Raw genomic sequence first — 24,008 nt, 5'->3', positions numbered from 1 at the left:
TCAGACCTCAGACTCCAGGCTGGACACCCTGCCCCAGGGCTTTGGCACATAGGGACTGCTGACTCTGCGCGCCACCAACACCTGCCTCCGCTCTCTGTTCCCAGAGCCTGGGTCCTCCCTCCGTCCTGTGCCATCGTAGGACCCGAACATATTGTTGTGGTAAAGCACCTGCCTGTCAGCCATACGAGGCAGCATCGCTGCGTTATCCGGGCAGTGGCTCGCAGAGGGAAACAAGTGGCACATGTCCTTGGAGCTGTCGTAGAACTGGGAGGGTCTCTGGGCCAGTGGCCCCACATACACCGGTAAGTCCGTGTACGAGTTCAGGTAGGTGGAGTAGTGTCTGTGCACCACCGTGGAGGAGGAGCGGCGCAGGGCAGCGGCGTTCTGCAGGATGGCTTCCCTGTACGAGGGCAGCCGGGTGGACTCGGAGTATTTGAGCTTCTGCTTGTAGGGGTAAGAGCCCATGTGGGCCGGGTCCAAGTATGCGGGCTCAGCAGCCAACGGGTAGCAGGACAGGTTGTGCCCCAGACTGCCGTATAGCTTGTTGGGCTTTGGGTTGGCCACCACCACCCGAGGAAACAGGTCGGGCATGTCTACACGGGCGGAGGATTTGGATGTGGAGGGCTTTGTTTCGTCCACCTGATGGATCCTGTCGTTGCCCCACGTGGCTTTGAGGAACGAGGCGCGGCGGTTGACTTTGCCCTTCCCCAGGACCGGTATGTCGTCCATTTCGGGCTCCCGATAGGACTTCATACAGGAGTTGCAGCTCGAGCTGCCGCCTGGGTAGTGTCCCGGAGTGCACGCCATGGCAGCCGCAATGGGAGTATGGTTGTTCAGGAGGTGGTTGGCCCTCAACTCGGCAAGGCAGGATCGAGGTTCGTCGTAGTCCACTCTCACTCTGGGGTCTGCAGCGTCAAACACGTAGGTATGGGACCGCCTCCTCCTGCTCACGCAGTCAGGCGGGTAGCTAAACTTCCTCCTCAGGGGCCCCTTGTGCTCCACGTAGATGTCGGGCACCTGGAACTCCCTGTAAGGAAGAAACGGGGACGTCGGATGCCGGGCCTGGTTCTCCACATACAGCCTGCTGCCGTGGTGGGGGTTGGAAGTGGCGGAGGAAACCGGGTCCCGCATGGCGATGTGAGGACTGCTGAGGCTGGAGATGGGCAGAGTCCTCTCTAAGACGTGCTGGGTGTTGCGGGCGGGCAGCGTGTAGCGGAGCAGCGTGGGTCGGGTCACCACGCGGGGGTTCTCCAGGAGGGGCTGGGTGGTGGTGTCTCCATAATGAATGGGGAAGGTGGGTGTGAGGGCCCTCTGAGGGTACGGCGAGTGGTTGTCCGAGATGCTGGAGATGTAGGGCAGACGGCCGTGGGCCATGTCCGTGGTCGTCACTCTGGGTGGCAGGCCAACCCGCACGTTGTCGACCCCCCTCCTGCTCCAGTTCTCTATTGTTTTGGTGGCATTGTCCAGAGAGTTGTCCACTCTGGCGGAGGACACCATGTCCTTGGCCGTCCTCAGCATCTTTAGCATATTGGCTTGTGTGTAGTTGGCGGTGACGTCCGGACTCGGCATGCTGCCGTTGTGGTCACTTTGCTCCACTCCATTGAAGCAGCTGTAGATGCCCTGCAGAGAGGCAAAAAAAAGTCTAATTATGAACTGAACCCAAAGCAGTTTTGGGGCGTTTATTGCTCCCGTCCCATTTTACTACCTGAGGCTTTTTACTGCAATATAAAGGTCCTGCACCGCTATGGAATAAGGCTAGACGCAGAGAGAACTCAAACATGTCTTTTAAGCAGTATAGCAGTTATGATGCCATCAAAATGAATCGTTAAATCTGGGTTTTGGGTTCAGAGGGTTGATCCTCATCAGATACCAGAATGAACCAACAAGCTGCCGAACTCCCGAACGAGTTCAATCGGGTTCTGTTCCATTTTGGTACATTTCCATGAAAGTTCTATTAACTTACAGAGCAAATGAGACAAAAACAATTACATGGCAATTGCAGAAGGATATTCATTGGTTTTTTCTGGTCGTTTTATATTCTTGTTAAAATGTTTGATCTTTCAAAGAAAAGCTCAGACGTATACATGAATAAGTTGCTGATCATGCACTTGCCATTTATTTGTTTCTCGATTGTATTTCCCCCCCACCAGCTTTATGTTACTTTCAAATAGTGTATCTGTTTGGAAAACTGAATCCCGCCTCTGACCTGCTGTCGACACACAGATGACGGTTTCTTTAATGGGGCAATTTCAATTCCGTTTCTCGGGGATCACGGCCGTCACAATATTTCAGCGAGTATCCATGAAGTCCTTTTTATTGCTTTCAACTCATTTGATTTTATTATCTGTGTTTATTGTTGCTGCCCTTCACCCATGGCTGGTCGGGTCTCATTTGACTTTATTTGGAGTGCCGATATTTCTCAATCTTAAGTCTTGAAGGAAACCTGAAAAGCAGCCAGCAGGCTTTACAGCCTCGTAGCAAGGCCGTCACATCAGCAACATCCTCTGCAACGTCTGTCGGCAAAAGCTGTCGCAATGAAATGAGACCTACTCCTCCTGCACCGTATTGGTTATTGCAAAACTCTCACGACTACGGCTGTTTTTCATGGAATATTATTCATGAAATGACACAAGTTGTCCTGCCCGTGTTGCAGCATTTCTTGTGTAACAGTGACTTACTCGACTGATCGCCAGGAGGAAGTTCAGGCGCTTTGCTTTGCGGACTGAATGGCGTAGTTTCCAGTAAAGCATATGTTCCCAAGCGAAAACCAGCAGGCTGAGGCCCATGGCTACGAGCAGCATGTAGAAGACCCCCGCCATGTTGTCAATGTCCAGCTTGCTGCTCATCACCTCTTTCTTCTCGTTGCGGCAGATGCCTGTGAGCCAGACGGTCTGCAGCTTCTGAGTGTCACCTGTGAGTTAGGAGCACAGAAGAGAAACACTGATTTGCATATCGCTCGTGTTATTTGGGGACTTAACGGAGAGTAATGAAACAGCCTCAGGCCTCTCGTGAAAATGAATCTGCATGGGGTAATGAAATTTGCTCTCACGTAACTGGCGCTCCAGGTACAACTGTACAAGGTTGTTCAGTTCTTCTGTTTGTGATTTAGTGAATGCAAAACCAATGCTGACTTCAGGAGGTCGAGCGGTTTGTCCTTAAATTACAGGGTTGGCGGTTCGATCCCTGGGACATCCTGTCCACATGGAGAAGTGTCCCTGAGTGAGACACTGAACCCCAATTAGCTTTAAAGCAAAACATACTGAGGATGGGCTTAATGGTCTTGACGATTTAATAAAATCTGTTCAGTTTTGGACGGAATTTCGGCCAGATTTAGTTTTCTGCTGACATAGTGAGTAAATGTTGGCAATTAACCCAATAATCACAATTTCATCATATTTTATTTGTTTTCTACCCCAAAATCCAATCCTGCGATACAATATCCGCTCATAGTGAAAACAGTCTTAACTTTACTATGGTTGTGGATACAAACATGGCCAACAACTGTCCCGTGGTGTCACCCTAGCTAAGTACAACCACATGCTGAATAAGACGAAACCAACAAGGTTACAAAAACTTTCATGAACTGGTTAAATATGAGACGAGAACACCGGACAAAGCTGTGGTGGTAGAGACCTGTCAATCACAGAAGCCCCGCCCTAAAGCATCCCCTGCTTTATGGTCTGTGTGACTCTAAATGGACCATAATGTACTAAATGAACATCATGCTGTATTGAAGAAGACTTGAAACTAGAGATTGAGACATAAACTCATGTTTACAATGTTTACTGAGGGAATAAATCAAGAGAGAAGTAGAGTCATTTTCTATAGACTTCTATACAACCAGAGGAGTCGCCCCCTGGTGGACACTAGATATACTGCACTTCAGCATTGGCTTCACTTTTGAGTGTTACACTGGATAAAACTGCTGCTGATGTGCACCTCTTGGTATTGGGTCTTTATGACATGCATTTATGACGCGGCTCTCATTTGGATGAGTCGTTACTAGAACAGTATTTTATACCCTATAATCATTCCCATTTCCCCCTTGCTGCGCTCTTGTTCTCTCTCTCTCTGTCTCTCTGTCTCTCTGTCTCTGTCTCTCTCTCTCTCTCTGTGTGTGTGTGTGTGGAATTTACCATCAGCCAGGAACTGGAGCAGGGCCAGGTCGATGAGTCTCTTCCAGCGTGAGTCCTTTTGCAGGGCGATGCCATATCCAGTGGTGGCAAACACTTTCCCACTGCCAATGGTCACCAGCTTGCAGCCCTCGTCTTTGCCAGCCATGTAATTCAGCACGGCAGCATCGTAGATGAAGGCATCCAGTTTCCTAGCAGCATGAAGAGAATGAGTTTTTACTCAAACGGCCATTATATCAGTGTTTGGCTCCGCTTCAGGCTCTCACTTCCTCACTAAACTGATATTTTTTACCAGCCTTGGCTTCACCTACCCTGTTTTGAGGCTGTGAAGGGCATCCTCCACCCCCTTCTGGTTGTATTTGACCATGTGGGTGTGCATCTCGGGGTAGTTACTCCTTATGTTGCGCTCTGTGCTGCCATTTGGGACCGTACCAAAGCGGAACGGAGGGTACTGCTCCTGTGGCTTTTGAAACTGTCGAGAGAGGCAGAGCAAGCATTGATACTGACAGGAGTGATCTGTGATATCGATCGATTGTTGAATCGTGACTTCATTACGCTGCTCTTTTCTGTTATTTAGAAGCGCCATAAAAACTTTAAAGCCCCGATGAAGAAAGCTCTGCGATATTAATACAATGACATTCACCACTTTGCTATTTTTGTCATTTCTGCCTCAACTCCCAGTGCTTCTGTGCTAGTTATCCTGCCGTCCTCTTGCTCTATTAATTCAGACATCTAACTCTATAATTCAAAGACTAAACACTCAGACACTGTGTGTCTGATTGCAGGCGTGGATATTTCAGACGCTGTGTGTCTGAGTGTCTGAAATATCCACGCCTGCAGTAAGAAAATGAACATTTCATCTTTTCCCTGTTGGGAGTATCGTATGCATTGAATCAGCTGTGAGGACAGAGAGTGAGACGGGGTGGAAAAGGCAATCGACAAAACTGCTCTTTCTAATGAACCTCATGCAAATATGTTGTCAGTACGTCAGCAGAGGGAGCGTTTAAACGGCACATGAGAAAAGGGACAAACTCATATCTGGACATCTTGAACATGAAGCATTCTGGTATCGAGCCTCCAGCAATCTCTCATGGTCAAGATTCTGGACGTGTGATACGGATGGAATTGATAAGATTTGAGTGTTTGCTTTGATTAAAAAAGAATCTTGGGATTAGTAGTTTCAATTATGTATTATAAACTACTTAAAACGAGTGTTAGTAAAGGCCGTCCTTCCCTTAGTCAACTAGCACTCACACGATGTTGTCGACGAAACAATTAGTTTATTTAATCAACACATCTTAAAACTACGTTTCTACACAAAGAATCACTCAAAAGCTCCACTTTAACTCTAAAGACATCTTACGATCAAAATGACAGATCGGTCTGTTTGTCGGGTTGTAATTCTCTTTAATATCCATCTGATGCTGCTGTGAAAACATCTCCCTCAAACAACTCTATTCATTCACGTTTCTCGCTAACTTTCCTTTTAGCCGTTAGCTCTGTTATTTAGCCAAGCACCGGATGCTAACAGCTAGCGTTAGCTCGCCTTCTGCCAGACTTTAAACACAGATTTGTTCACCACATCGTGGCGTGATAGGGGACACATTGGTGTTTCTCCCCTCAGGTTTACCAGCGCCACACTTTTGAGCTCAGCCACGGCTCCGTTCCCAAACAAACACATATCTACAGTGTGAGAGGAACCGGTTCTTGGTTCTCATCCCTCCGTCGGGACAGAGATCCGTGTTGTTTGATGGTCAGCAAACAGGATGCAAACCGTCGTCCACCACCAAACACGTGCTACAACAACACGACGTCTCAGAGGGAACACTGACCAAAAGACGTGTTCAGACCCTTTAAAGAAGGAAAACATCGGCTGATAGAAGAAGCTCCCTCGCTGTGTTACTACACGGGACAGAGATGTCGTGTGACGTGGGATTGACAGAGGTTGGTCGATGTCAGAGTCAACATGATGTGTTGCCCCATCACGAGGACTTATCGGTCAAGTGTCCATCCTGTGGGGATGAGGCAATCATCTTCCTCAACACGGCGCAGGGTCCTTTAGAGCCGCTCTGCTCGTCTCCATCACTCCTCTCCTCTGATGCAAGGTCACTCTTATGTGGCTTCATCTTGTACCTCATTTACATTTACTTAACCTGAAGGGGGGGGTCTGCACAGCTGGACAAACAGCAGTGCAAACCCCTGCATCCCCACCATGCCGCCGTGCAGAATGCTGTTCAATAATCTATGAGCTCGCTGTCAACACGACTCTTTGCTTCTTTCTCTGCACAGAGTTAATGAGTTAATGTATAATGAGATGCAATCCTAATGAGCAGTGGACAGCTTGGTCTTTTCCTCAAATGCCTCTTTAATCCCTTCAGTTGCCTGCGAGCAAAGATTCTAGAAAAGCATTTCATGTGCTGGCGGTTTGACACGGATCTCCTTGTCAATACTCCGATTAAACACATCCTCAGGCCAGACACACATGCACAAGATAATACCCAACAAATGTGTAATCTGCGTCCCCGCCAGAAAATCCACTTACGTATTACATTTCATCGGCTTTTCACGGACAACTCTATCGAAAGGATCCGGGGACGTAATTCAATTTTCACCACTTCCTCTCCATGAACTCTTTTTGTGTTTTTGGCCGTGACATTGACACTTCTGGACATTTGCATTTGGCAGCGCTAGCTCACGCTGTTTACACAGCCAGAAATAGAACACTTTGTGCTGTTCCTAAGCTGCACATCAAACACAACACACACACAGACAGGCCTGTCGATGACGATGACGGCGCTCCGCACCTTTTTGTCGCTGAGTCCGGAGACGGTGTCGATGTATTGCTCCTGGATCATGAAGGCTGCCAGGTTGGCTGTGTAGGAGGCCAGGAAGATGACGGCGAAGAAGGCCCAGACCAGGACCATGATCTTACTGGTGGTGCCCTTTGGGTTCTCGATGGGGACCGAGTTGTTGAAGACGATCCCCCACAGCAGCCACACGGACTTCCCGATAGTGAAGGTGGGACCTCCGGGCTCTAGAAACAGGACTCTGCGTCAGTCGGCACACAAATCAAGCTGTTGGAATTTTGACAAAAGCCGGATTGATTGGATTTTCGTTCCAGTGCCAGTCGGCCCCCGTTGGGTATGCAGGTGTTACTGATGTAGTATTTCAATGCAAATGGGAATCTGTCAGCGCTGTCGTTACGATGGAGCAGCTGTCCTGTTACGTGTCTCAACTCAAACGTAAACAACCGGTTTGATCTTGTTCCTGCAATGACAATGTGACGCTTTTTCACGTTGCTATCAATTTTGCCTTCTTAAATGCAAAACACCCTAAAATACATAAAAACAACAAAGAGGAGAGGCGGCGGCATGAGCGAAGCGCCTCTGACCTTCATCCATTGAAAGATGTTGAATAGAACCACGCGGCTCCCAAATGAAACTGCAGCATCTCAGTGTTCCGGGCATCGAGCCAACATGCCGCCGCTGTCAATAGACTTTGAGTTCACATGTTGTCGAAACCCTCTCGATACCACTTCAGTGTTTGTCATCTCTGTGTGGAAGTTCAGGGAGGCCAACATTGAAATGAATTAATTTAATCACTTACAATCAATTTAAATAAATATAAATAAATAAATACGCAGTTTGTTTTCTGCATCATGGTAAAAGTAAGATATTCTTTCCATTATAATGTTTAACAATGCATCTTATCTGCTGTTTTAACAATAACTACCACTACCCTGCCATGATGACAATTTAGTTTAATGTTAAAAAGACATTGAATTTGTTTTTTGAAACAGTTTAAGTGGAAACTAAAGCTGAAGTATAATTCGTAAAACATACAGTATGTTATCTTACGTCGCTCTAAAGCTTAAGGTTTTTTTAAAGAGGGTAGACCTAAATTTAGAGCTCACTGTGCTTCCACATAAGACTCCGAACCAAACAACGACCCTCTTCCGCCTCGCTGCCGCGGCTGTGAAGAGAGGATCAGCAGATGGACGACGGAGGGAGGCCAGACTCACCTTTGGCACTGACCAGGCTGCGGTTGTACCCGACCGGACTGCAGTATTCAAAGACGAAGACCGTGATGGCCACGACGGTCAGACACATGACGAACATCATCACCCAGACCGCCGGACTGTATGGTTCTACAGAGGACACAGGACAGAGGACACAGGACAGAGGACACAGTCAAGCAAAAGGAAGAGCTCATCATTCAAACTTCATCTGAAGAAAACTGGGCAAACTAAAACAAAGACGAATAATTCTACTAATACGAATTCACGTCATATCAGCATTAAGAAGCAGAATCACTGATTTGTATTTATAGCACATCTTGTATTTATTGTCACCGTCCTGAAATATTCACATTTCTCCCTTTAGGGGTTTTATTTACTTTGACTTTTAATATTTTATAAGTCACGGTCAATGATTAAATAAACCAGCCAGAAGGCAAAGAGGGCCAGTTATCATCGTTTGACCCGGACATAAATAAACATATGCATAACCAAATAAATCTAGAGAAATACAGTGTGTCAAATATATAGAATACAAAAAAAAAAAATGAATGAAACGGAAATAAGTCAATAAATATATAAATTGATAAAATAAGTAAATAAAATAAATATTTTACATAAAAATAAGCATAAAACATAAACGGTACAAGTTTAAAGAGTGACCAGAGGTGAGAGGACATGAGGGAAAGGAACTGGTGCTGTTTTAATCGCAGTATGCGTCACACGTCCACATCCGTACGTCTTCATTACTTCGGGGAGCACAGACGAGCGGCTCACCTAAGAAGGCAGATGGTGAGACGGTCCCGTTACTCCTGGCCACCATCACGCTGATCCCCGTCTCCACAAACGGCACCGAGAAGTCGATGATCTCGGAGCGCTCTTCGTTTATGGTCAGCGAGCCGATGGCCATGTCCGCCCGCTTGTAGAACACCTGAGGGAAGTCAATAAAGATATATCGTTATATATATATATACATATTTATAGCTTAGGTGTCATGAATACACGAATGCAGAGTTTGTCCGGCATTATCATAAATCTAAACCCGGTCTTACAGCGTGCAACATAATGCTGGCCGTCCACTGCTGACCTTTGAGATAAATCTCAGCCATCAGTGAAGCAGCACGCTGGGCCTCCGTCCCTGAGGACGATGTGCTGTCTGCTTCTTCAGGCGACCACCCGGCAGACACGACTCAAAAGCCTTTATCTAACGTTTTACAGCCTTTTTCTTTCCACCAACGCATTGTGTAATCTAATCCATCTCTTAATGCATTGTGTCGCTGCATACAGCATAATGCCTGTTACATAAGGCGTCTAATGACAAGTATGACAAACAGGAAGTGGAATTATTACAGCAGGCTAAGGTCACTGGGGCTCCGGTCGAACCTCTACAGCCCGACCTGTTCTGCCTATTGGCTCTCCTGCGGAGGGAGACGCCTCGTTAAAAAAGATTAAAAAAGAATGAAAGAAAATACATAAATAAATAAATGTATATAAAATAAATAAATATATATAAATAAAGACATACATATAAAATTATAAATAAATAAATTGATAAAATAATTAAATTGATAAATAAGGCGTCTAATGACAAATATGACAAACAGGAAGTGGGTTTATTCACAGCAGGGCTCTGGAGAAGCCTCTGCAGTTCAAAGCCCCTGTGACTGTATAACACACACAGCGCCGTTTGTTACACTGATGGAGAGCCGGTCGATTTACAGTCCAGACACTCCGCCTCGTTCAAGCCATTAGCGCTGCTATGGAGGGAGACGCCTCATTGACCACGATAGCCTTTGTTTTGTTTTTTTGTGTAAAATACAGGCCGGCTAATGTTGTATCCTCCGATTCCTGAAGAGGAGTCCGGCTACCGGGAATATTCACAAGGACACCGACTCCTCCTTTCTTTTTCCTCACCCACCACAATGACCTCGATACCAATTCACTCTCGACTTGATGATGGATGTTCTTTGTGTGTGTGTGTGTGTGTGTGTGTGTGTGTGTAGCCGAAGCAGCCGTGTCTGAGGCTTTCACTGTGATCTCACTCTCATCTTATCCGTGTGTTGTAACACACAATGTTTCGCTCATTGTCAAAGAAAATGAGACGGCTTTTATATTCATGGTTGCTTTTTAAGCTTAACACCACAATTGGTCGATCGTTGGGTTTTACTCGGATAACATCAAAAAGTAATAAACACAAAAAATCTATTGAAGTTAAAATAAAGATTTGCTTTTAATTTGAAGGTTGTTGATTGCATTGATAATGAAGCTAATTTAGACACGATTTTGTTTTGTTTCGTCGGAATTAATTCATCAAACAATGTTCTTTCCATGAAATTGTAGATTTATGTTTTGCATGTTTTTCGTGGATATTTCACTCCTGCGATAACGAAAAGCAGCTAACAGAGAAATGAAACCTCACTCGTCGCCTATGCGACGTCCCCGCGTGGTGACGCTGCCCCTTTAAGACGAGCTGCCGGTGACGTCGCTCCTTACCTCGCCGATCATCCCGTTCCAAATGCTCCGGACCAGCTTGCCGTGCTTGCCGTTGGTGACCAGGTAGAGGTCGTAGGAGAACTTTATAGTGCGGGACAACTTCTTCAGGATGTCTATGCAGAAGCCTTTACAGCACAGCTTAGTGTACGGCTCGGTGTGACCCACAATGCTAAGGGGCAAAAGAGAGAGACAGACAAGGAGATGGTGATGGTTCAAACATAAACTCTTTGGGTGAAACTTATTCTTCAAGGTTTTCAGGTTACATCATTGGTTTCTGTTCATCTGGACTGCTCGGTTCTCATTGTTATACATGATGCTATTAAAGTCTCATTTTACATGATCAATTGAAGGGTAAATCACAAATTATTAGATCCAATACGTTGTTTGTGTTGTGTTGAAATACCAGTTTAATCGAGGCTCAAATTTGAAATGGATAAAACAGCGTAATGGGAAATATTGAGCAATATTTAGATATGTGGGGTCGATGATCTGCATAAAAGATTAATTATAACCTTCAACAGTCCACTGTAGTTTAGTTTAGACACCGCTGTTTTACAAAACACGGATCTTCATGTCATCAAATAATAATACAATGTAATGCAGCATAATGCTGGTTTAAAATGTGTCTTTTCTTCATAGTTTTGGCAACCATTTTATTTTACGTTAACCAACATTGTTCTCACTTGATGATCTGGGTAAACCACAAGTTCATCATTATCTATCCACAGTATTTTGGTGCATTTTAATGCTCGAGCTGATACAGTACCTCAGTTTTGGTCGTATACGAAAACAATACTTTTTCAGATAGCTTCCAATATTGAGAAATATGTTTTTCTACAAAACCTTTCCACAAACCACACAAACCAAAGATCTCACATGTTGAATGATGTTGAAACACAAGGGTTTCACACATACACGACTGAGAAAAAAACGTAAGGCAGGATGATGATGACGGTGGAAATTAGGGGGGGGGGGGGCAGTTGGAGCTACTCCACAGGCTTGCGTTGTCACGGCCCCGACAGATGGACGGACAGCTGGGCGGACCAAAACAAATCCAACGTGAATTAATCACAAGCAAACAAAGGCAGACAAGATCGAGCCTCGTTGCTGGATTGTTTGGACGATGATGGCAACTTGGCCAAAGCCTCACGTCTTCAAAATGTTACCTGACGGACAGTTACGACCTCAGTGAGTCAGGGCCAGACACAAAGGCTCCGTGCAAACATGCAGCTCGGCCATTTAATGTTGTTATTACTTTGAGTAACGCATTTTCAGCATCACCCACTTCTCATTTGTTCTGACTAGAGCTTGAACGCATCGTAATGCAACCTATGACTTTAGCAGTCAGCTCCGTTATTGAGCCAGGCAGGACTGTGCCGCCCACCGGCTGCTAAAGGCCAGCATTAACTAGCGCTCCTAAGGCTAGCATTAACTAGCGCTCCTAAGGCTAGCATTAACTAGCGCTCCTAAGGCTAGCATTAACTAGCGCTCCTAAGGCTAGCATTAACTAGCGCTCCTAAGGCTAGCATTAACTAGCGCTCCTAAGGCCAGCATTAACTAGCGCTCCTAAGGCTAGCATTAACTAGCGCTCCTAAGGCTAGCATTAACTAGCGCTCCTAAGGCCAGCATTAACTAGCGCTCCTAAGGCTAGCATTAACTAGCGCTCCTAAGGCCAGCATTAACTAGCGCTCCTAAGGCTAGCATTAACTAGCGCTCCTAAGGCTAGCATTAACTAGCGCTCCTAAGGCTAGCATTAACTAGCGCTCCTAAGGCCAGCATTAACTAGCGCTCCTAAGGCTAGCATTAACTAGCGCTCCTAAGGCTAGCATTAACTAGCGCTCCTAAGGCCAGCATTAACTAGCGCTCCTAAGGCCAGCATTAACTAGCGCTCCTAAGGCTAGCATTAACTAGCGCTCCTAAGGCCAGCATTAACTAGCGCTCCTAAGGCCAGCATTAACTAGCGCTCCTAAGGCCAGCATTAACTAGCGCTCCTAAGGCCAGCATTAACTAGCGCTCCTAAGGCCAGCATTAACTAGCGCTCCTAAGGCTAGCATTAACTAGCGCTCCTAAGGCTAGCATTAACTAGCGCTCCTAAGGCTAGCATTAACTAGCGCTCCTAAGGCCAGCATTAACTAGCGCTCCTAAGGCTAGCATTAACTAGCGCTCCTAAGGCTAGCATTAACTAGCGCTCCTAAGGCCAGCATTAACTAGCGCTCCTAAGGCCAGCATTAACTAGCGCTCCTAAGGCTAGCATTAACTAGCGCTCCTAAGGCTAGCATTAACTAGCGCTCCTAAGGCTAGCATTAACTAGCGCTCCTAAGGCTAGCATTAACTAGCGCTCCTAAGGCTAGCATTAACTAGCGCTCCTAAGGCCAGCATTAACTAGCGCTCCTACGGCCAGCATTAACTAGCGCTCCTAAGGCTAGCATTAACTAGCGCTCCTAAGGCTAGCATTAACTAGCGCTCCTAAGGCCAGCATTAACTAGCGCTCCTAAGGCCAGCATTAACTAGCGCTCCTAAGGCTAGCATTAACTAGCGCTCCTAAGGCTAGCATTAACTAGTGCTCCTAAGGCCAGCATTAACTAGCGCTCCTAAGGCCAGCATTAACTAGCGCTCCTAAGGCTAGCATTAACTAGCGCTCCTAAGGCCAGCATTAACTAGCGCTCCTAAGGCTAGCATTAACTAGCGCTCCTAAGGCTAGCATTAACTAGCGCTCCTAAGGCTAGCATTAACTAGCGCTCCTAAGGCCAGCATTAACTAGCGCTCCTAAGGCTAGCATTAACTAGCGCTCCTAAGGCCAGCATTAACTAGCGCTCCTAAGGCTAGCATTAACTAGCGCTCCTAAGGCTAGCATTAACTAGCGCTCCTAAGGCCAGCATTAACTAGCGCTCCTAAGGCCAGCATTAACTAGCGCTCCTAAGGCTAGCATTAACTAGCGCTCCTAAGGCTAGCATTAACTAGTGCTCCTAAGGCCAGCATTAACTAGCGCTCCTAAGGCCAGCATTAACTAGCGCTCCTAAGGCTAGCATTAACTAGCGCTCCTAAGGCCAGCATTAACTAGCGCTCCTAAGGCCAGCATTAACTAGCGCTCCTAAGGCTAGCATTAACTAGCGCTCCTAAGGCTAGCATTAACTAGTGCTCCTAAGGTCAGCGTTAACTAGCGCTCCTAAGGCCAGCATTAACTAGCGCTCCTAAGGCTAGCATTAACTAGCGCTCCTCCTGCCGATTTCAACACAGACTTGTTGTTCACAATGTTATCAGGAACATTTTCTATCGTCCCGGGGATGCCGAGACACCGTTAGTCTCGAGCCCTGATCCCCGGTTCCTACGCTTTGTTTCAGATGAAATCGACTCCTTTTTCTTAAATTGAGGTGTTTTTCAGTGAACATGTGTAAAAGATACAACAGTAAGTCTTACAGGTAAATGCATGGTTACTGATTGAGCTTTGCTGTCATTTTTGTAAATAAAGCAAATCTGACATTCCTCAGCAAACTCACTTTACTGATGAGGAGAAGTAATCATTCGTCCTTCAGAATGTCACTGCTCTAACAACAGCTTCCTCTTCTGGTTTCCTGCCATGCAGCAGTCCTCCACACTATCGTATCCAAACTATTAGGGCGGCATAAACGCTTCAGAAATTCGACAGATAGCTCTTTTTTTATTTATTTCATTTTAGACTCTCGCTAACACCTGTGTTCCCTCACATTTCCCTCTCTTCCAAACGCCAGACAGTTTGACCCAGACCTGGATGTGTTGTGGTGTACTCCAGTATGCTAAACCGTTTTAATGAGGACATGCGTGTGCAATACCTACAACATGCCAAGCTGAGTAACCCTGACCAAAAAACAAAAGACCCGGCGTGCAGTACAGTACAGTACTGATCTTCAGACAGAGCACGCAGCAGAAGCTAAACAGACAGTTTGAGGCTCAGCATACCAAGTAAAAGAGGCTGACGTGAGGGCTGACATCAATTCCCTTACTTATCAGCAGGATTACCAGGAACGTGGGGATGAAAATGTCCCTCAGTTTTAACAGTAATGAGATGAAGCAGGTGACGTGAGTCAGGAAGAGAGCACGGTCTAGTTCAGTGGCCTGTGAAACATCCTGTACTCTGCTCTGATTTAGAGAAAAAGTCTTTCTATGTTTTACGGTTATGTGAGGATGTTTAGTTGCTTCATCATGTGGGGGGAACTCCTCTTCTTGGTTTTTCATTGAAAGGCCCACGACACCTCCAGAGAGCTCAAAAGTGCCCACCACCATCTTGCCACCAGTTCTTATCAGGCGGCAACCTCCAGTTCCGAAGAGTGAAGCCGATGCGGAAGTGTCTTAAACTTGCATTCTCTCTAATGACCAGCAGGGGGCGACTCCTCTGGTTGCAGACATAGAATGTATACAATAAGTGGACGTAGTCAACGTGACGCCACCCATTGGACTGCCGCTCCGAAGCCTAGATTTTGGAATTTTGACCGTCGCCATCTTGGCTGTTTTGAAACCAGTGAACAGGAAGTGACCATATCTGGACTGAGGAGGAGTAGAGACGCCGTATACGTCTCTGGTAGAGACCTGTCAATCACTGTGTAGCCCCGCCCTAAAGCATCCCCTGCTTTATGGTCTGTGTGACTCTAAATGGACCATAATGTATTAAATTAACATCATGCTGTATTGAAGAAGACTTGAAACTAGAGATTGAGACATAAACTCATGTTTAGGAGGAGTCGCCCCCTGGTGGTGAAACACTTCCGCATTGGCTTCACTTGTCAGAAGCGGAAATTGACAGGTGTTAAAGGACATTCGTAGGGAAACACGTGAAAAAGATGAATAATTTTGAATGATTACACGTTAAACACATATGTTAAATTAACATATTATATACGGTAGATTATTCTCTAGACAGACAGATGTAACTGGTCAGAAATGCTCTCGTGGTTAACGAATAATGGTTTCCGTTGTCATTCCTAATCGTAGTAGTTTTTTCCATAAATGAATGCACTGCTGTGTGAGAGGGATGTATTTCTAAAACTTTTAAAGTGTCTGGCTTTGTGTTATCGTCCAACATTAAACCTTTATTTGCTTTCAGAGGAACCAAAACAGACACACCTCTCCAGCGCATAAAGGTGGGCAGTGTGAGGTGATGCGGCATCGAGCTAGTGAGCCATGGGCGCAATGCAGAGGGCACTAATGACACGCCACCCCTTCACCTCCCCCAGACCTTCAGTCTAATGGACTCTGCTCCCACACATCAGGACCAGGAGGCAATGAGACGGACAGGCGAGCGGGGCGGCGCCAGGGCCACAACAAACCGCGACAAATGAACACTTCAGAGGAAAAACAAGGCGCGAGTAAACACAGCAGTCCTAACATCCCCCGTCTCAACAGATGCCAGCTGGGTTCAAGGCTGCCAGTACCATTTAAATGAGTCGTTGGGAATTGCTGCAAATGTGTGAGTCGGGTTTTTTATTCAAAGTGTGGACTTGTTTTTTTGAGAGAAATGTTTGGAAGCTGCTTTAGGAATGGTTACATCTCTTCTCAAGAAAATTGAAACACGACACTCTCAGTAAGACAAAAAATTGACCTCGTAAAAGAAGCAGTAAAGCTGTACCGGTGATGTTTCATGTGAATAGAGTTAGGAGGCTGCAAAGTGCCACTTCACTCCCTACTTCTCTATACCTTCTAGTCACAAGCTCGTTACATAAGCTGCTTCTTTCTCATGACGTTTTGCCTCTTAAGGCCTCTAAGAACTATTAAAAATGAAACAATCTGAGCGGGAACATCTCTCTTGAGTTAAAATGCTCAGCTAATGTACGTTGACATTCATTGGTGGATTATAAAATAACAATGAGCCCCCTGGACGGAGATGCCTTGAAGGCCCCTGCATCGTCTGTCTCCACAGAGGTACAGTTGGATGATTTCTTTCCTCAGATCGTGAGGGACCATATTGGATTGTGTTAATACTGAATCTAAACTCAACGAAACCCAAACACCCTCATTTTGGGGGGGGGGGGGGGGGGGGGGGGTTGTCAGGCCTCTCTGAGGGCGAATGAGGGAACTACACAGATGGTCTGCCAGGCTGGCCGAATGTAGGGGTTTGAAGGGGGCTGAGGGAGTGAAATGGAGAAGCCTGGATGACCGATGACTCCCTATTTAGAAAGCACTGATGTGGGTTATGAGTTATGGCCATGTTGAGGGGTACTGAGGGGGGGGGGGACTTTAGGGCTTGGAAGTCATTCAGATAACCTGCAGCGAGGATTGGGGAATGTTTCGGGACCATTTTTCCTTCCAGAACCTGAACTTGGTGTACCGGCAGATACAGAGCACAGATCGGATACCCCTCTGTTAAATGGTAAATGGACTTGCATTTGTGTAGCGCCTTTCTGGTCTTCTGACCTGCCCATCAGGACAATTCATACACCGATGGCACAGCATTCGGTGGCAACTTGGCGTTCAGTATCTTGCCCAAGGACACTTCGACATGTGGACCGGAGGAGCCGGTGAGCGAGCCGCCGATCTTCCGTTTGGAAGATGACCACTTTGGTGGGATTTCCCAGTATAAAGTACTGCCAAATTGTTGCCATGTTGCTATCTCTGGCTAACTCTCCGCTAACATCGGCCCGATCAGTACTTTGCATGTGCAACGCTCAGCAGAGCTGGAAAAGACGATCATTGGCTACTTCCGTCATCGATTTTGGATGCAGCATTCGTTTTAGTATTGGAACAACTCTAAACACAACTCTCAGCTCATTTTTAAACAGAGGTCGACTGATAACTTGGCTGGCTGATAAATAACTTTGCAGTTCAGAAATACCAAAGATATCGTTGACGTAATTTGGAAAAGTGATGCCTGCCAGAGAGCACCGACAATTTCATTTCTCAAATAATTCTTCAATCAAATCTAAGAGATTGTTCAACAAATGTTTGTTCATGTGGCGTATTCATATTAAAATACATTTAAAACCCTTAGATATATCAATATCCAGTAGAAGTCAAACTCCTGTTAAAAGTGTCTCAGTCAATTATTGATCAATTATTATCTTTATTATATTAGTTTTTTCGGTCACTTGCTCAACATTTGCTGGTTCCAACTTGTCAAATGTAAGGATTTGCTGTTTGCTGTGTTTCTGTATCATTGTTAATTGCATATTATTAGTTTCTGGACTTTTGGGCGGGACACAATTCCAAGAGGTCACTTTGGGGTCTGTGTGATTGTAATCAACACAGTTTTCTGTCATTTTACAGACTAAAATAATAATCAATTAAACCTAAGTACAATCAATAGAGTAATAATTAATGAAAGTAGTCTATAGCCGCTCACTATGAGCAGAGATCTATCTTCAGTTTAGACAGTTTGAAGTGTGGAGAAGGGTCTTTGGTCAAATGTTTCTCCTTCAGCTTAATTCACCTCCGATTGACTTTATCTCCTTCTGCCTTGGCTTTTTTAAAAATGTGCCATTGTCCGACCAGGAGAGTGATGCACTTTCTATACCATTGGGGGAGATTTGGTCAGCATGAGCGATAAAGCACTACAGCCCTCCATAACACTGAAGGAGACGTGATCCTCATCTCGCGTTCCCCTCAATCGCGTTAACGCTATTGTCAGTAATGGATAACGGCCGGCGCTTCCCTCCCCCCTACTAATGAACACCAATATCAGTCTCTAGGTGTTCAGGATTGATGGCGTGGCCTAACTTGGCTCATAGCTGGTTGAGTGTCTGTACTCGGCCAAGGATCGTTTGTGTAGTAAAACAAGCACCACTCTGTAACTGTAACACTACTACTTGTGTGTGATGGCGCACTTTGGTAGTTCAACGGGGCTGATAGAGTGACAACCTTCCATTTATTTCTCTTTCCTAGTTAAAGGGTTCAAGGACAGATGATGTTGAATGCTATACTTGTAGAAGGCCTTCTGGGCAGATTTGTGATATTGGGCTATACAAATAAAAGTGAGTTAAATAGAATCTAGTGAAATGATCGAGCTACGTCACATTATTGGGATGTTGATCCCTAATCAGGACCCCAATTGTTTGGAGCAAGTATCTCGTGAAGAACAGCTGTGGCTTTATGTTTTCGGGTTCTCATGAATGCGATAACTCAGGAAGCCTTGAAGGAATTCCTTCAAATTTGGCACAACGGTCACTGTGAAGTCTTTTGGCCATAACTCAATGATTCCTATGCTAATTATGACAATTTCACACAAATGTCTAACAGGATGAAATGATTAAGGGATGCCAGTTCGGACAGACATGGATGTAAACTGCAACTTGACTTGTTGGTGGAAGCACACGTTGCACACGTTGTAGTTTCGGTACGTCAGCTTAAGTGTTGCTGAGCGGCAGCATGGACTCACGTCTCTGTCTTGTTGGACTGCCGTCGGCAGGGTACGGTGTTGCTGACACATGTCCCGGTCGCCGGGTCCACTGACTCCACGATGACAAAGGGCCTCTCCTCCAGCGTGGCCACCGTCAGATGCCTGTAGTCCGACACCGGCTCCAGGTAGGAGCCGTACCGCGGCCACACCGGGTATCTCATTTGCATGATCCCCATCTCGTAGGCCCCCACCTGAAGGGTTCGAGAGAGAAAGAAATGGGTGTGAATCACAGCGGGGCAGTGACAAATCCCTGTACCAAGCTCCATATGCTCCACACGGCGTCTTATATACCTCAGACGACAGTAGAGGACACGACTGCAGAACACCGTCTATCTCGACCTCCGGTCTTAATACAGTTGTCTCTAACTGTATACGTTGTTATCGTGCGTCCTTGTGATTTGTGCTTCTGGACCTGGTGCAGCGAGCAGGGTTTCAGTTGAGAGGAAATTGTTTTTTGGGTCACCGGGGATGTAAAGAGTGCAATTTCACATCTACTGCAACCAAAGCAATTCCACCCTCTGCTATATTACCAGTTAGCTAATTGTAATTGCATGTTGTCGGGGGAAATGAGCGTTCAAGTGAGCCTAATGCATAATCAAGATCTGAAATTAAACAATTATTTGGATAAGCCGTCACCTGTTTAGACCGCGTTCCGCTCTTTGAATCAGGGAAACAAAAGAATGAAGGTCGCAGAGGACCAATTAGCTGAAACACCAACTCATCCCAATGATTGTTTACTTCACGCTGAATCAGACGGGCCGATTGAATGATGCTGTTTTACATTTGTAAGCATCCAGAGATGAACGAGAAGCAGCTACGGTCGACTTTTAACATGTTTTCATGTTAGACGGAAGAATAAACCGACGTGATTCATCAACAAAACACTCCACAGTTCTGATGTGGGAGGATTTAACATAATGCATTTCATTACATGCTTTGTAAAGGCAAGACCCTAATTAAGGCTGAAATATGTTATTACTAAGATTAATTATCCACAAAAAATACTCAGGGATTCCCATTAACAAGGCAGTAATCAACAAAAAATGATTAAATCATCAACTGTGAAAAAAACGAAACGTGTGATGAATTATTAATTTCCCTGTGAAAATAAAACAAAACAAAATGTATATTAGGATGTTGTGTGTGTCTTTTCTGTGTGCTAAAGAGTGTTCTAACATCTTTGGTGTGTTGGTGTTCGTGTGATTGGTTCTTATTCCAATAACTCATAACTACCTGCTTCTCATGGAAGCAGGTAGTTATGGAATCGACCAATTATATATTGTGCATCCCTAAAATACGACGGCGCCGCTAAATGGCGTAACACTAAAAGCTGTCCCCTGATTCGTCAATACAAAAGTGACATTATGTGATCTATTGTCTCTAACCTCAATGACTTTAGCCTTTCTCTGTTACTGCGGATACAATAAAGCCATTTAAATATATAATCTGTAGAATAACATATTTGTTCGTTTTCACTCCCATAAACTGATCTGCAGTCTGCACAGTTCACCGTGTGGGAGCAGATCGTGTCACAGTTATCTTATTCTTCTGTAGATGGGTCGATTACACTTGGAGTTTACTTCTGGTAGTGAGGTATACTTTGAGCTGACTAATATTCAAACTTTATTTCGACTGTTTCTTTTTCCTGGAGGGCTAAAAAAACATCAGAAATCAAAGTGTCAGTCAGGACGACATGTTTTCCCTGCTGTTGATGCAGGAAGAGGCACAGTCCTGTCTGATCACGGCCGTCAGTACAGCGTGTCACAATGAAATGAAAGAACGGGAAGTGTGGGAGAGGAGAGCACATATCCCAATTCTCCGTGGACTCTTCTGTGATCCTCTCTCCTGCCCGTCGTGTTGATCACTCCTGCTGTTTGTCTGTCGCTTACACTCCTCGGCTTTTTCAGTCAAAGTCAATCAGAATTTCAAATTCCAGGACAAATATATATATGCTGAGATGACACAAAGCACAACGTCTCCTGCGGCTAACCCTAACCCTAACCCTAACCCTAACCCGACATTAAAAAGTGATGTAATGACAGGAAGGGGCGACAAATGAAAATGAGATACACAATGACTGCCACTCAAGTAGCAGAGTTGGTGTCGGCCCATTACAAAAAAACCTATTGGGGAAGAATACCAGATTATTTATTTTTGTGTGCAAACCAGCCAGACTGTAATTTCAGGGTTTGTGCGTGTCACAGATACACAGCCAGAAAACAGCAGCTTGCATATCAGCCTGCCAGATAACAGCAAAAGACCCCCCCCCCCCCCCCCCCCCCGGCTTCTTCTCCCTTACTCTCTTTTGTCACGCTCTCCCCTGCATCTCCCAGAGTGACCTTCGCACTTGTTCAACTTTTTACATTCGGGGGAAGAAGTCTGAGAAACGGCTCAATGATGACTCTCCGGAAGCAGCAAATTACTCAGGACTGCATCAGATAAAGAGCATTGAAATGGTGTTGAGTTTGAAAAAATGTGACGCGAGGTATACGTGGGTGATGCACGCACGTCACAGAGAACAGTGTACAATGACGAGGCTGGCAAAAAAAAGAAAGAAAAGGGCAATCAGAAGATGGAATTTATTTTCAGCTCTGAGAGTAAAAAAAGAGCCCAGAGGCACAGAAAGCACAGAACAGCTATCGCCGAACAGGACCTTTTAATTCTGAAACGAGCATGAACGCTGTGCTCTAAGAGGAGTGAGAGAAACGAGTTCTCCTCCCATGAAAAGGTTTATTTAAAGGTCCGCTGGGTGAATGAGAGGACACGTTTACCTTCAGCTCTGGACTCCAGTCCTGAGTCCTGACAGGAAGTCTGTGAAAGGGTTTCTGATTGGACAAGAGCTCACGCTGACGATGGGTGTCCTTAGGATTTATCGATACTCGTACTCTTATCAAGACTGCTGATCGGTTCGGTTCCCCATCGATGCTCTTATCAATAGAAAAGATGATTCATTTGTATGTAAACAAACAGTCTTTCTTGAGCAGCAACACAAGAAGTTCCCACATCTTTAAACTACGTTCTCAGCTAATCTATGATCCCAGTGATTATCTTTCATTGATGATCCTGTCCTTGTGATCACACCTGGTATGACATCACTACCGTATGACATCACTGCCGTTACCTGACGGCCGCTCCACAGACAGACCGATGTTCCGCTTGTTGGTCACATGTTGTGATGAACTTACTTGTGAGGGTTTCATTGTGTTTGAGACGACCAGAGTTCTACAATGTTTCCTCTCTGATCATGACGTGAGTCTCACGCTGTACTGAGCCGGAGACAAAGACAGAGAGACAGAGAGACAAAGAAAGAGGGACAGAGAGACAAAGAAAGAGAGACAGAGGGACAAAGAAAGAGAGACAGAGGGACAGAGAGACAAAGAAAGAGAGACAGAGGGACAAAGAAAGAGAGACAGAGGGACAGAGAGACAAAGAAAGAGAGACAGAGGGACAAAGAAAGAGAGACAGAGGGACAGAGAGACAGAGAAAGAGGGACAGAGAGACAAAGAAAGAGAGACAGAGAGACAGAGAAAGAGACACAGAGGGACAAAGAAAGAGACAGAGGGACAAAGAGACCGAGAGACAAAGAGCCGGAGACAAAGACAGAGAGACAAAGAAAGAGAGACAGAGAGACAGAGGGACAAAGAGACAGCGGGACAGAGCGACAGAGAGACAAAGACACAAAGACAAAGAGAGACAGAGAGACAAAGACAAAGAGACCGAGAGAGGACGTTTGAGACGAGGACGTCTCAAAGGTAACTAAGAAACCAAAGCCTTTGTCTGTATCACTAAACCTTTTCACAAGACAGTGACGAAGACAATCCATGTCACTGTCACTGAATCCGCCTTTTAGAGTCGGTGCTCAGTTCCTGAAACCGGAGGATAAAGTGTTGTCCTTGTCTTGTCTTCGATAGCACAGATGAGCCGGATGTTAAGATGGTTAGAAACCTCCCTGATCTGCTGGGACGGTTGCGGTCGAGGACAAAAGCCCTTCAACGTGTGCGTCATCCAACAGCCAGGAGGGGAGGCCTTTAAGAAACGTGGACGACGCGACTGCTTCTGTCTGCGTTCATAAAGGAAAAGCAGCTATTATTTAAAAAATGCTGGGCAAAACTCAGAGGAGTAGGTTGTCGTTTTAAAAAGAATAGCTGGTCCACCTTAAAGGTCAGTCCACCTTAAATGAGCCACTTAATTCAGTAACAGGAACTTCGCTTGAGCCTTGAGGAATTGCACTTAATTCACAGACAAACAAACTCCGTTCACAGCTGTAACGTTGTCAACGGGACCCTCGCTATCGTTGCTCTTCGGTGCAGAACACCGGTAGCGGTCGTTTTACAAAGTCGGCCAAAAACAACAGGAGCTGAGCGGCTTTGTTGGAACAGCAGAGTTTAGCGATGGCAGCTGGGTTTACTGAACAGAGTGAACGTTGAAGTGATAGGAGTGACATGAAGAGTAAACAGGAAACACACCGACGCCACTCTAATTAGCTGGACATTCACGTTTAAACTACTTTTAAATGGAACCAGAGTGACTCTGTGTTCACTGTGTTCAACTGTCGTTCATAACTTCTTCAGAATCCGTCCGATTCAGCATAAAATGATATCTTACAATATTGTGAACGACCCACATAACGTTGACTGCAATCGGAGCAGCTGCTGTATTAATTAAAATAGTCTCGTGTCTGCTTCCAAAACCAAATAGCTTCCCATTAGCGCACAGCCTTGACGGCATATTGGAAATTAACAGGAAGTCGAACCCGTGAACATAAATATAACGCAATTAGCTTTGAAGCGCCTGCGGCTGTTTACTTCGAAGCGTGATGTTTAAATAAACACGTCTCTTCAGCCAGTGGAGGAAGTCTGACGGCCACGCCTCACATCCTGCGGTTAAATGAATGTTTCAATCTCCAGACGAGCCAATGAGGCGGCACGCTGCTGCAGCAACGTTACCAGATCCGTGTGTGTGTGTGTGTGTGTGTGTGTGTGTGTGTGTGTGTGTGTGTGTGTGT

At 45.7% G+C, this 24,008-nt stretch overlaps 1 protein-coding gene across 1 annotated transcript in view; it reads right to left on the bottom strand.

The window, feature by feature from the left end:
* Positions 1 to 24,008, bottom strand: part of grin2ca (glutamate receptor, ionotropic, N-methyl D-aspartate 2Ca) — a gene marked incomplete at both ends in the record, with an annotated part of 41,710 nt that continues 17,702 nt past the window's right edge. Inside the window, 9 exons of the mRNA XM_079281667.1 lie at positions 1 to 1,620; positions 2,679 to 2,911; positions 4,137 to 4,324; positions 4,445 to 4,605; positions 6,938 to 7,167; positions 8,155 to 8,280; positions 8,926 to 9,079; positions 10,642 to 10,810; positions 18,983 to 19,194. Of these exons, the coding sequence (XP_079137793.1) occupies positions 1 to 1,620; positions 2,679 to 2,911; positions 4,137 to 4,324; positions 4,445 to 4,605; positions 6,938 to 7,167; positions 8,155 to 8,280; positions 8,926 to 9,079; positions 10,642 to 10,810; positions 18,983 to 19,194 (3,093 nt within the window). The remainder of the gene's footprint in view (positions 1,621 to 2,678; positions 2,912 to 4,136; positions 4,325 to 4,444; positions 4,606 to 6,937; positions 7,168 to 8,154; positions 8,281 to 8,925; positions 9,080 to 10,641; positions 10,811 to 18,982; positions 19,195 to 24,008) is intronic.

The sequence above is a fragment of the Melanostigma gelatinosum genome (assembly GCF_949748355.1).
Source record: "Melanostigma gelatinosum genome assembly, chromosome: 13".
Taxonomy (NCBI): domain Eukaryota; kingdom Metazoa; phylum Chordata; class Actinopteri; order Perciformes; family Zoarcidae; genus Melanostigma; species Melanostigma gelatinosum.
The sequence above is the reverse complement of the archived record's forward strand: the minus strand, read 5'-3'. Positions and strand labels throughout refer to the sequence as shown.